The sequence below is a fragment of the Acipenser ruthenus genome, chromosome 4 (assembly GCF_902713425.1).
Source record: "Acipenser ruthenus chromosome 4, fAciRut3.2 maternal haplotype, whole genome shotgun sequence".
Taxonomy (NCBI): domain Eukaryota; kingdom Metazoa; phylum Chordata; class Actinopteri; order Acipenseriformes; family Acipenseridae; genus Acipenser; species Acipenser ruthenus.
Window position 1 is genome coordinate 94,311,512 of NC_081192.1, and position 14,917 is coordinate 94,326,428.

Below are 14,917 nucleotides of genomic sequence, written 5' to 3' on the forward strand. Positions count from 1 at the left end.
GATTAAGAGCCAATGAGCCGGTGCCTTTAGGGGAAGAATTTCAAAAGGAGTTGTGGCTTCAGCTTCACAATTAGCTATTCTAGCTCAGAATATTTTGTAGCACGCATGGAGGTACTTACAGTGTTTCTACCTGGTGATACACAGGTCAGTGCACTTGGCATTGTCATATTACAAATAAGTATTTCAGAGTATAGTTCTGCAAAAGGGGTTTACTTTGAACTGCATTTCATATTTTAATAAAGAAAGTGTTTTAAAGTTTACATGGAAAGCCCCCATAACTTTGACCACTAATATCTGCTTTAAACATAAACCAGTCACCATCTGTCAAGGTGCACTTTTGGTTAATTTTATTTATAAAATGCTTTCACAGTAAATGGTAGGTGGCAATTGCATTACTCATAGCATCTATTTCAGTGAACATTTAAGGACTGAATGAGTATGACAAAATAATATTGCTCTACAAAAATAACCTCAATTTCTGAATTTCTGTTATCATTTTCAAGTAATTTAATAATGTATTGAATTACATTTGAAGTGTAAGTTTTGCATTTTTAAAAGGTGAGATTGGGTGAAACTGGAACATCAGTATAACCTTGGAATTATCAAGACAGAATGTAAATAATAATAAGCATGGGTCTCAATAAACTGTTCACAATAATCTTAAAATGAAACACTGCTGTCACTGGTGGCATGAGTGAAACCATAAGTAGATTGTGGGCAGATACTAACATGCCTGAAGGTTAAGTACTCCATATGCTGCTTCACAACTACAGCAACATATTACATTGATGGTATTCCTTAACTGCAGTACCCTTATGACTGTGCTGTTAATCACAGAGTCCCAGCAGACTAGAGTGCAGCAGTTGCAAAGACTGTCTCAAAGTGTTTAAATGAGTGCAACTCAACCATTGTGACCTTCACAATCCATCTGACACTGTACAGCAGGGCTTGATGCAGTTTTTTTTTTACCATGCCATTTTTCATAGGGTGATATAAAGAACTAGGTCCCAAGGGGCAATGCTGAATAATATGTTTCCTAGATCATTATGCTTTAACATCCTAGTCATCTCATCACATTAACAATAAAACAGTAAAGGTCAGTTAGACAACAGTTTTTTAGCAATAGGAACCAAGAGCTGTATGGTTCTTAATAAACAAAAAAACACAAGATACTTTTGAACTTATTTTATTTTTAAGCGGTTTTCCTGGGTCATTTTTATGTTACCTGCTTATCTGTACCTTTAAAAATAGGATACCATCAAGTAAGAAGAAATCCAAAACTGCTGTCAAATATTTTTATAAAGGACAGCTATACATTAGTTTTAAAGCCACAAACTAAACTGCAACTTATCAAAACAGAAATGTTCTACTTTTTACATTATTAACCCATTTCAAATACATATATATATATATATATATAATATAATTGTTGCATAATCCAAATCAACAACTTCTCAACTTTAATAAAAAAATGTCCTTTTTTATATGCAGTACGTATGCTTGACAGTTAAACACAATGAACACTTAAACTTATTACTGTTATAAATGTAAATCCACAGTCTATCCCAACTTTCATTTCTTGAAAATTGTTCATTGAAAGTCCTTTATTTATATTCCAATATTATTTAGTTTAATTTATCTCTTTATCCTCAAAACAAAGACTCAATTCAGTATTTTGTTCTAAAGTGCTTATTCACTTTTTCTGTGGTAATATACAGCACAAGACTGGTAAGAAAGAACTGCTCATGCTCCTTTAACCACACAAGTTCCATGAAAACACGGCCTTCCGAATCATTATATTTGATATTGTAATTTTCCCCCATGTAGTCATAAGATGTGGATGTTTCGGTAGACAACTGCATGCTTACAGGTGTGCTGACACACCAGAATGGATTCTGGACCTCATCCAAAACTGTTAAACTCATCATACAACAGCTCTGTGGAAGAAAAAATCACACACACACACACAATATAGGTGGTTATAATCATGATCATGTATTATGGCATTTGAAGCCATTACTATACACAGACAACATCATCATAGATTCTGCACTGTGCATTGTAAAAGATGGCAGGCATGACCTTTTTCAGTTCAACACAATTGTCTGTATCAGCGTGAAATTGTACAGAATTGTGCCCAAAATGGCCGGTTCAGATTCACAGTAAATACTGCATGACCTTAATAGAAATGAATAAGTGTATGGCTGGTTTTATACTGTCTCATTAGCAGTTATCTTGGGCTACCTAATGTTACCATAGGGTTCTGTAAAACCACTTGCTTATGCATTTGATTCAGTCTACAAATCGTATCCTCTGAAGTAATAAGAAATTTAACTATTTATAGGGGGATGATTTGTTTGGCTTTATAAGTATGATAATTATGGATCAAATATATTTAGTTTAAAGACTTTTCTATTAATTTAATTCATCAAAAATATGAAGTGGTCCCTGGATCGTTACATTTACAAGGCTTTACAATGAATCAATACACAGTATTTTAACATTTACATATAATTAAATACGTGTATAATTATTGTCCCAAATGGCACTGAAGTACTTTTTATGTTAAATTAACTGATTGGTTATGTACAAATGTTAAATTTTCCTCTATAATGATATTAAAGGACAACAGTACATTAAAGCTTTGTTAAAAATATAATGCAAGTGTGTATTTTTTCTTATATATAACTTTTTATGCTAAAGTACTGTAGCTACCTCTACAACTCCTCCTAAAACGTCAGCATTCCAGGCTGTGCCAATTTTGCCGGAGATAGCTATGTGCTGCGAAATGTCATTCCTGCTGATTACCATCAGTCGTACAGACTCATTGCGGATATACTCTGAAAACAAAAGGGATAAAAGTAAAACAGGATCCTGATTTCTATAGTGAAATACAATACTATACAATACGTATAGTGAAAATCCAGTTAAGCGATGTTTTCACTTCTTATAAAACACTTTCGTAAAATGACTTAATTGAACTGTTATCAATGCCACTGTAGCTTTTAATCAAATATATCAGTTAACATTTGTAAGTCGAACACTTTTCCATTGTTGTTTTCATCTGATTACTAGACATGCAAGACAGTAATTACTTTGGATGGCAGTTTATTACTTATGAAAATGCCGTTGTCAAAAAATGTGCAAACAAGCCCTTAACACCTGGTATTTGCAATACTGTGGTCTATATTTCAAGGTAAAGGGTTTTTAGGAGGTTTCATGATTGGGCAAGTCATAGGAACAATTTTACAGTAATATAATTATCCAAAAAACTATAAATTTATGAGCGCATGGTTCCAATTTAAGGTTTTACTGTTTACGTTTTTCACATTCTTTGTGAATGAAAACTGGTTCTTTCACCTCACTACAGAATTACAATAGCACCCTCTACTGACAGTTTGTAACCCTTAATACCACACTAAAGGAAACATGTATTGACATCCCTTTTTCATAAACTGAGAAAATAAATAATAATATTGAAATACTGCACAACCTTTACAAGAAACATACCTTATTTTCTTTACAAGAAATTCATTTATAACTATTATAAGGAACACAACATTTTCAAAAAAGATGAATGACAAGAGTAAATTAGAAAATTCAATAACAACTGTTAACATACTATAGCTTCATTTTCTTTTTTCAAATAGGATGTTTTTCAAAATATAGTCATTCTTATTTCTGTTTTATTTATGAAACTTGTAAAGGACATTCTTTAATTATTTGTTTTTTATTGAGTGTATTCTTATCTGTGTATCTGGAGGCTGCTGTCTGTATGTCACAACCATTCACTATATAGGTTTCAAATGTGTAGCTGAGATTGCATGCACACACTTGCATTTTAAAACATGACATCTGGTACTACACTAGGTAAAATAAAGTTCTCAGTTTGCTCTCATTCTTGCACTTCCTAGGTCATTTCACCTGAAGCATCTAAATGGCTGCAAAGCAAGCAAATCATTATTGACAGGTCAAATGACCATGAAAGTGCAAGACTCTGAAAGCAAGGCTTGAATATAGAGATTTATTTTACTTACTGTAGGACCTGATATCATGTTTGAAAATGAAAATAAATGTTTGCAAAAACAGCAATTTATTTCTACACATGTGAGACCTATGCAATCATTTTAATGAGATATTTAGTGTATCAGAATGTGAGGGTATACAAAGTAATCTGTCTGTAATATATACCGTGAAGGTAAATCACAGTGGTTCTTATTATTCAAGTTACTGATAGCTCTAAATGTGCATTTATAGTCATAGCAGTGCAATACATTGCCCCTTTAAAAATACATGTGCTCATACCTTTCTTGCAAAACAACTGAGCAAATTGTCCAGACATGAAGATATTCCCTGCACTATGAAGGGAAATATGAAGTTTGTATCCATGGAGACCATACTCAGGGTCAATGTCATCTATCAGAGGTTTGTCAGTTGGTACAGCATAGGGGCTTCAAAAACAAAACAAAAACTGCAATATTTGTATACACTTATTCAGGCAAATGCATCTCAGCTTTGGTTCAACAAGTTATTCAACAAAATAGCCATAATTTGATCCTGTAACATATTTTTTGTGTTAAATCTGGCAAATATGGCAAATCATGCAACAATAGCAAGTTCAGACAACAGGCTACAATGGACCCAAAAATCTTTGTGGAAGGTTGTCAATGGTTATTATTTGATCTAGGACACAACAGATAAATCATACCAGACTGATGATCCAAGGATACTTCTTTCAACCAGCTTGTGAAAATGAAGGCTTGCTATAAAGAAAGCCACTGACCATTGCCCCTGAAAGGGAAAGTTTACTTTAATATTTACCATTTTAACGATAAAAAACAACTTTATATCAGATTAAATACCAATTTGCAACTGCATAGTCTGAGGGACCACTCTTACTGGCAAGTGATATTCTACAAGAGGAAGATTCACCTCTGAGGGACCACTGGGTGGGACGTTTGTTCTTTTTACATTAAACAATCATTTCTGCAATTGTAAAGACCAAGACAGGTATCACACTCAATGCTGTACCTGTCTCGGTAGTCATCATTGTTAAAGTTTATTTCTGCAGGGAAAAAATGAACTCAATTTCAAACGATGCTTCTACTGTACCACTGTTGATAAGTTTTAACATTTTGGCACTGCATACCATCATGTCCTGTTTTTTCAAAATGTTTACAGATAAAATCATTTTTAAATTAACATTAACTTCAGTTAGGCCAAATTGAAGACAGCAGCGCTGGGGAGACTGACTCAGAACAGGAGTGCCTGCCACCTAGAGGAATGTATTGTGTGGCTGCGAGTCAGAGCACCACTCAGACTACTAAGTTATAATATAAACATTTCTATACCTTGGGGGGCTCTGGTATATGAAAGGTAATGGGACTTTGTTTAAAATGATCAATCCCTCATCAATCAATTCTAACAGACTGCATTGCTTTGCAATGCCAGTACTACAAATTGGTCTACAACTGCTACAGTAACTAGTATTTAGTTCTAGAAAGAACAGTAATGGCTACTGCTAGTTATGCTAGATTTAGAAATCTCTCTGCTAACAGCTGTATTTATTGTTTTAGTAGAACAACATCTTAATTATTTTATGGGCCAACATTATTTTTAATTGAGCAATTATGAAAATTGCCTGAAATTGTTTCCTACAACTAGCTCCTTAAATTGCCTTTATTTCACATGCTTATTTTCCAGTTTTTAAACTTTATATGATTGTGTTTTCTCAATTACATCACTGAAAGCATAGTTTTTATAAACCAGAATGGAAATAATTATTGATGCAGATATTGAAAACTGAAGAAAACATACTCGCCAAATCCCCACAAGTAGTCCTGGATGTAAGCGCAGCAACTTTACAAGCTTGTCAGAGCCAAGGATTGTAGGGGGTTCACTGCCACTTAAATCATACTTTGCAAGTAGTGACCGCCAACCAGGCCTTCCAAAAAAAGAAAACATCATCACAGGGTACATAACTATGGTGCAATACTCCATAGGATTCTTTTTTTATTTAACTGAAATGCTAGTGATTTACTGTTCTTTTTATTTCCCATTCTTTTTGTACACTGCACTGACCAAACCAGCACATAAGCCCCACTTTACAGAAACATGTTATTAGAAAAAAAAGGTAAAATAAAAGATAAATATAATTGGAAAAAAAAGGGAGCCTACATGTATATTTGTCTCCCCTGATCTACAGTGGAGTTTGTAGACTATATTCAAATGTTGCATGTCATAGCAGAAGCATTTCTTAGTTTATTGTGTGACAAAGTAACAAAAAGGCCTCAAGGAGTGTAGTTACTTTAATTTCTTGTAGGGTATACTTCAGAATTTCTGAATGCATGATAGTTTACAGTATGTGTCAGCAGATCAATTTATGGTTTTCTGATGAAGTCTGCAAAAGAGTAAGCTATTATATATATTCTTGATAAAAAAGGCACGTTTGTTAGACTTTCTAATAAATGAAGACACATACCTGTTTGGTGTAGGACAATCAACTGGTGCTCGTAGTACTCCATGTAGCTGCAGCATTTTTATCTTATTGAAATAAGGCCAATTTGTACTGTTCCAATATACAGTTGCAGTGGTGTCGGAAAAACAGGCACTAGACTGTTCAATTGTAGTGTCGATACCTTTTCGATCAGTTACAGTGATCTCCCATGCTACTTGGAGTCCCCTGGAAGTATTAAATGAATATATCAACAAAGAGATCTCTTTTATATGATGCATATACTTATTAAATATATAATATATAGTAAGTAGCCCCAGATATTGATCTGGTAAAGCTATCAAAGTGTATTTGGATCAGAGGGAAATTACATCATATTAACATGTGTTGTACTGTTTAATTATTCTTATTTAACTATACATTCTAATATTATACAGGGTACTGTGTAAAACAAAAGCCAATTTCCACCTACTCACTTGAGTGGAGTGGATATAAGCTTGCATTGAATAGATAATAGTGCTGATACATTAGAACCTAAATCAGATGTTTTTGGATTATGAAGTATTAATTTGCACAATATATATATATATATATATATATATATATATATATATATATATATATATATATATATATATATATAGCCTATTGGAAATAAATAATCAGCTTTAGGTTTTGAGGCTATAAAGTAATGTTTTATTTTACAGCTGTGCAGTAATTATGAAAGCTAGTCATCTTCATTTGATGCTCTGCAAGTGCATCCCATTAACCACAAATATAAACCGTGTTTCTCACCTTATCACTTTCTCAGTGTTGCTTGGTAAGCCTGTAAAAGGGTTGATGGTCTTCAGCTGGTCCTTCCATCTCTTCTTGCCTTTCCATACTATTTTCCTGAAGTACTCTCTTCTCCAGTACCCATCTGGCTTTTCTTGTATTGATGTGGCACTCATGACTTCAGCAGTATCATCAACTGTTTTGGGTTTCCATATTTTGCCCACAACTGTTTCAGTTATGTACACATTGTACCACAGAGCACTGTAAAATATTGAGATAATGTTTACTCTATTAACATTTAGGGTCACTCTATGACAAATCATGATGCCCCCAGAGTCTGGGATGTAACTGTTACTTGTTACCTGTGGTGCATTTATGTTGATAACTCAATTTTGTTTAGCTTTATGGGTCCAGCGATTCAGAAGTTAGAGGATCATATAACCCGTTTTACATTAGAATTTTGGACCAAAACAGATTTTGGACTGCTGGCTATAAAATTAGTCTTTAAGTTAGTAGATGCATGGTGACATCTTTTAGAACAGTCCTTCAGCCTCTGCCCAAACAACTGTACTGGTGACTGATTGGCAGAGACTGTACTGACTTACCTTGGCTATGAAACCTTCTTAAAAGCTGTGTACACCTGGCATAGCAGTCAGTTCTAACACAACTACAATTTGGCCTTGTTGAGTATTCTTACACTTTATGCCCAATTATGTGTACTGAGAAAACATGACCAAGATTCGAACCAGCGAGCTCCTGGTTGTATGTCTCACCCTGTACCCCAACATGTAATGCCTTTACTGGAAGAGCTGTCAGGGACTTTATTTTACACATGGCTTTGTAGCTAGAAAAAAGGTAGATATCGATAACGATTTCCATACTGCGATATTGTGGGATTAAAAAGAAATAAATCAGGTACGCTCACAGAGATATACTTTGTGTTACTAATACTGCTAAAAATACAAAACGCAGTATAATCAAGTTTATTTTATATTACTATACAACAAACCCTATGAACACCAATCACAGTCAGTCTTGTAAGCAAACACCACACACTAAAGTATTACTTAACCATTGTATTCCATTGATTGGCGTTTAGGTACCAAACGCAATTTGCATGCTTCATAAGCACCATTGGCCATCCGTTTTGCATTATTTTGAGATATGCGCATGTATCAGCGGTTCATTACTTACGCTATTATAAATGCATTTTTATGTGAACTTTCGATATTATACATGAGAAATTAAAACATCAAAACACATCTCAAAATAATGCAAAATTCAGCATGACATCGTACTTAATGCTTTTAGAGGTGTCGTACACACAGAGCAGCTGATGATTAAATTACTTCTGGAGCGGCTAGAAAGTCTATGTGCAGTGAAGTATAGAAATATTTCAGTTTTGAAGTGGCTGATGATGGAATAGTAAAACAATATAACAAGATCTTGTTTTCCTCCATGGATATTGTGTAGCAAAGCACCAATAAGTTAAAGTTATTTTTTTCATATGTAAATATGTACAGACGTGCTCAAATTTGTTGGTACCCTTACAGCTCATTGAAATAATACTTCATTCCTCCTGAAAAGTGATGAAATTAAAAGCTATTTTATCATGTATACTTGCATGCCTTTGGTATGTCATAGAATAAAGCAAAGGAGCTGTGAAAAGAGATGAATTATTGCTTATTCTACAAAGATATTCTAAAATGGCCTGGACACATTTGTTGGTGCCCCTTAGAAAAGATAATAAATAATTGGATTATAGTGATATTTCAAACTAATTAGTTTCTTTAATTAGTATCACACATGTCTCCAATCTTGTAATCAGTCATTCAGCCTATTTAAATGGAGAAAAGTAGTCACTGTGCTGTTTGGTATCATTGTGTGCACCACACTGAACATGGACCAGAGAACGCAAAGGAGAGAGTTGTCTGAGGAGATCAGAAAGAAAATAATAGACAAGCATGGTAAAGGTAAAGGCTACAAGACCATCTCCAAGCAACTTGATGTTCCTGTGACAACAGTTGCAAATATTATTAAGAAGTTTAAGGTCCATGGAACTGTAGCCAGCCTCCCTGGGCGCAGCCGCAAGAGGAAAATCGACCCCAGATTGAACAGAAGGATAGTGCGAATGGTAGAAAAAGAACCAAGGATAAATGCCAAAGAGATACAAGCTGAACTCCAAGGTGAAGGTACGTCAGTTTCTGACCGCACCATCCGTCGCTTTTTGAGCGAAAGTGGGCTCCATGGAAGAAGACCCAGGAGGACTCCACTTTTGAAAGAAAAACATAAAAAAGCCAGACTGGAATTTGCTAAAATGCATATTGACAAGCCACAATCCTTCTGGGAGAATGTCCTTTGGACAGGCGAGTCAAAACTGGAGCTTTTTGGCAAGTCACATCAGCTCTATGTTCACAGACAAAACAATTAAGCTTTCAAAGAAAAGAACACCATACCTACAGTGAAACATGGAGGAGGCTCGGTTATGTTTTGGGGCTGCTTTGCTGCGCCTAACACAGGGTGCCTTGAATCTGTGCAGGGCACAATGAAATCTCAAGACTATCAAGGCATTCTGGAGCGAAACGTACTGCCCAGTGTCAGAAAGCTCTGTCTCAGTCGCAGGTCATGGGTCCTCCAACAGGATAATGACCCAAAACACACAGCTAAAAGCACCCAAGAATGGATAAGAACAAAACATTGGACTATTCTGAAGTGGCCTTCCATGAGTCCTGATCTGAATCCTATCGAACGTCTATGGAAAGAGCTGAAACTTGCAGTCTGGAGAAGGCACCCATCAAATCTGAGACAGCTGGAGCAGTTTCCTCAGGAAGAGTGGGCCAAACTACCTGTTAACAGGTGCAGAAGTCTCATTGAGAGCTACAGAAAACGTTTGATTGCAGTGATTGCCTCTAAAGGTTGTGCAACAAAATATTAGGTTAGCGGTCCCATCATTTTTGTCCATGCCATTTTCATTTGTTTTATTATTTACAATATTATGTTGAATAAAAAATCAAAAGCAAAGTCTGATTTCTATTAAATATGGAATAAACAATGGTGGATGCCAATTACTTTTGTCAGTTTCAAGTTATTTCAGAGAAAATTGTGCATTCTTCGTTTTTTGTGGAGGGGTACCAAGAAATTTGAGCACGTCTGTATATATGTTTGATATTGCAATTGTGTTATTATATTTTTCTGTGTTTTGTAAGACTTCCATATTGTTGATATCAAAATACGTGCACGATATCGCTTATACAATGTTCATATCGTTGCCGACCCCTAATATATATATGCACAGTATATATATATATATATATATATATATATATATATATATATATATATATATATATATATATATATATATGCACAGTATATATCTAAATCTTTCCTATATCAGCATAGTGTAGACATCAATTCTTACTTGCTATTAGCCAGTTCATGAAACTGGTTGTTAACACAGGCAACACACAGCAGGGATGAAGCATCTAAATAGGATAAAATCTTGAACAGGAGCTCAGTTGGCAGGCTGGTGAGACAGAAGAAAAAAGCTCAAAAAGAGGTTAGCAGCAATGCACAGACTTGACAATGAATGTGCAAAGTTCTTTCAGAGCCGCAGTGCCCCACAGTCCTGTTCAATTGTATTATTCCTGGGTGAATGTTACTACATTCTTATATAATTCCTCTCATAATAATAGTATTTTTTTTATGGCGCCAACAATAAAATATGGTAAATTTCAACATGTAGGATTAAAGCACTTTGGCATTTACCAGTGCCATCCAGGTAAAATCATGTGGTACATTAACAATGGGAAGCGTAAACAGGATTTGGCTAACAGAGAATGCTTCCAAGGTAAACCTACAAGCAAATGGATTTCCTGTGTGGTGCAACTCATTTTCAACCAGTTCGCCACAGTCGTGAAGACATCAGCATATATCCTGGATTATAACTGGATCAAAAGGTTTTCCTTAAACATGCATGCAAGAAAACACTGTTAAAAAAAGACAGGCCTCTGAAGTAACGTCATTACCTAGACACCTTTTCTTTTTTCTTAAAAATACAAGCATTGGTAAGTCCTGTTATCCCAATATCACTTTTTTTTTTAGTTTGCATTTTGTTAACTTTAAATTATACCAATTTCAGCAAATACACACTCTAATGTCCAACAGAGCTGCAGCCTTTGTCAAAGTAAGGACTGCTGTTTTTGTGGCAGAGCGGTTGAGGGGCTTGAAGGTTTGTTTATTGTTTAGCACATAATAATTATTACTCTACCAGGTGAGATTTATTTTGTAACTATGCACAATTATTTCTTGTACCAATGCTTTTCCAGTAAAGCGAAAGTGTATTTGTGGACCTGAAATAATAAAATGCTGCTTGGTATATTTTCTGTGTTCTGTGTATTTCTTTAAACAATATTAATTGTGTAGCTATTGGAAAGCAATGACAACATTCCAACAATATTTTTAGGAATCCTGTGGTTATGTAGGAATAGGGTTTATTTTGTGTACAGTAAGTACATATGCTTAATAATATTAACCACTGGCATGCTTACTTTGGCTCTTTTTTTTTATATGATTGCACCAAGGCGGAAAGGAAAAGTGGCTCCTGGTTTTGTTCCAAAGTGTCCATTTTTTAATATATATTTTTTATATGCACATTTTTTTAATTTCAACTGCAAGCAGAAATATAGTTAGCTCACTGTTTTTTTGTAACGCTTGTCTACTTAACTTAGTTTATTGTAAGTTTTACCTTACATTAAGAAACCCATAGCGTAAAATAAATTAGCACTTAAATCATATTAATTTTGTGGTATAAAAAAATAACCGGCTAAACTGAGTTTTAACAGGTTTTAATTTTTACAGCTGTGCAGTGATTATTAAAAGCTAGTAGCCTTCACTGGATGGTTGGAATGTAACTTTTTCAGACTTTTTCTGAGTTCTATGGGGTTCTTGTCTGGGACCTTTGGACAACAATGTACACTGTCTATTCCTTTATCCTTTTCAATGCATAGGTCATTCTAGCCTTGTGACAGGTATGCAATGCCAAGGTTGGTTCTACCACCTAAATATCTAATGCACAGGAGCCACGTTACAATCTTACATGCTCTTTACTTACAGGACTTGAGAAACTGCTAATAAATGATTCGTGTCACTTGCCTCCCAATTTGATTTTGTGACTTCCTCAATGTTCGTTCATTATATATCCTATGTTGAAGGGGTGTAGATGTTTGCCGTGAATGTGGCATTTTGGACATTAGATGCCTGAAAAAAAATAAAAAAATAAAAAAAAATAATAAATGTGATTTTTAATAAACAGTATGCTAAATTTTTAGACATGTTAATGTAAACAGAGGATAGACTTAAATTAATAAGATCAAGTTATGTTTAGGTTCAGTATTATGCCGTCATCTGGAACGACAGATATGCTTAAAAATGAAAAATGAACCAACTAACTTCAGTATCAAATTTAAAAAAAAGCCCTAATCTTGAAAGAAAATGTAGCCTTGAGCCGTGTTAGCCTTATATATATATATATATATATATATATATATATATATATATATATATATATATGCAATGAAACAAAGTTCTTATGGGAATCTCAGGCTACAGTGATTTACACACACACCAGATATTGGTACGTAAGGCACCAGTGAATAGATATGGTTAGGCAGACATCTACACTTAACAACCCTAACAGAAAGATACCTTTTAGTGGCTTCTGGCCCCTTAGTAGAGCTTTGTAAAGGCATGTCTTCCTTGTTGAGAGCCCGGCTGCCTGTACCAACAGATTGAGTTCTACAGCTCTGAGTCTTTTCCAAGCCAATCCTGTAATTCCGGAAGAGCTTTCCGCGACCTGCAGCCATGGTAACCAGGACACGTGCTGTCTTTGCTTCCACAACCTAATTATTAATATAAACACCGACTTGCAACACTCAATAATATACATTTGGGCCCAATTAAATAAAAGTTAGTTTTGGTAAAAGTATTTACGTAATTACAAATAAGGAAATACAATCACTGTATATATGAATGCACAGGCATGTTTTATTTTCCTAAACCGCCTATTCCCAGTTAAGTGAAGCCAACGTAATTGACCTGGGGTCTTTGTTTTGTTTAAAACTGTAAGGCAATACATTACCGCTACTCCAAAGTTTTAAAAGACTGAACAGAATACCTACCTACTCAGTGCAGCTAAATTCCAAGTGTCTTGTAAGCAGTTAATCTAAACTACAGGCTGTTGTGCTGTACCCTGCCTGTACAGTTTACCTCCCGAGTAACACAAACACCCTCAACAGTTGAACCTGCCACGGGCATGCGCATTGTGAACAAAGTTTGAACTAAACGTTTTTGTTGTTTATAGCGCTCTCAAAGGTGTTTATTTTTATTATGTCGGATTCAGTTTGGTTATGAACTTATGACAAAGCATCTATCAGCATTGTGTTTGTGTGTATTGATAGCAAAGTCAAAGCAAACGAATGAAAAGTTACGAAAGGGTAACTTATTTAAACCATATTTACTTTTGTTATAGTGGAAAGTTGACTGTAATGTACGTGGAATATCTACAGTTTTATTTCAGCTGATAATTACAAAAATCTACATGTATTTATATAATGTATATTATTTGCATTTTTCTCTCTTGGTCAGTAACGTGTGTAAAACATAATTGGAATGATAGTCGTACCTGGATTATATCTCAAAATGAATACTAGTTTGTTACATAAAATCCAATCATTACATAGTGAATACTTCTGCCGCCACCTATGGTGTATTGTACTACAATACATTTTGGTGTGCTGAAAAGCACTGTACACTTATTGTTCATGTGATGGTATCCCTTATGGAAAAAACAAATATTTTTAATTAGTATGATCCTTATATTTATATAAATCCTTATATAAGTATGATCCTTATATTTTTCATATATATAAATTGACCCCTTTTTTATATATTTAAAATATATGGGATATATTTAAAATATATTGTAGTCAGTAATCCATATATTTATTTTATATGTTGAAAATATATGGTGCACCATATATTTTCATTAGTCTGTAATCCATATAAAATATGGATTACAGACTAAAATATATTTTAAATATATAAAGAGGGGCCAATTTCTATATATAAAAAGTATAAAGATCATACTTTTATACCATATATTAAAAATATATGTTTGTTCCATAAGGGATTGTCATGGAGACTATCTCTAGAACAATTCAAAAGTATTAAAAATAAATAAATAAATAAATAAAAACTATAATAAAATCACAATGCTGCCCAGTTGCTTGGTATTGTCATTTTAGCGTGGTATAAAAACACGTTCACTCAACATTGTAGAACCCGCATCGGGTACTACAGGAACTTTTTAAAAGACAGCCTTCAAGTTGCTGTTATACAGCATGCATGCAGATTCATATTTAAAAAAAGAATAACACAACATATGAATGAAATATAAAATAGGCATTATATCAAATCAAAGTACAACAAACACAATTAAAGTGTAAACTATTCAGGTGTAAACAATACTAAACTTAAGAAAATACACTGATTTTTGTACTTTTTATTGTATATTTATTATTTAAAATCATGCACCTCGACATACCTGCATAAAATATGGGAAAAATTGTGGGGTCCTGACAAAATCCTTATTGAAAATAATGGTGTGAAAACCCTACAACCAGAAACCTG

General features: G+C 34.2%; 1 protein-coding gene across 1 annotated transcript; it reads right to left on the reverse strand.

The window, feature by feature from the left end:
* Positions 1-1,168: 1,168 nt before the first annotated feature.
* On the reverse strand, positions 1,169-13,554 carry fbxo15 (F-box protein 15). The gene is made up of 11 exons (XM_034000961.3): positions 13,408-13,554; positions 12,935-13,128; positions 12,383-12,487; positions 10,650-10,754; positions 7,250-7,489; positions 6,482-6,682; positions 5,818-5,944; positions 4,709-4,791; positions 4,306-4,451; positions 2,716-2,840; positions 1,169-1,937 (listed from the first exon to the last, which is right to left on the reverse strand). The coding sequence occupies exons 2-11, from the start codon at positions 13,090-13,092 to the stop codon at positions 1,668-1,670; spliced, it is 1,560 nt and encodes a 519-aa protein (XP_033856852.2). The 5' UTR covers positions 13,093-13,128; positions 13,408-13,554; the 3' UTR covers positions 1,169-1,667.
* Between the last annotated feature and the right edge of the window lie 1,363 nt (positions 13,555-14,917).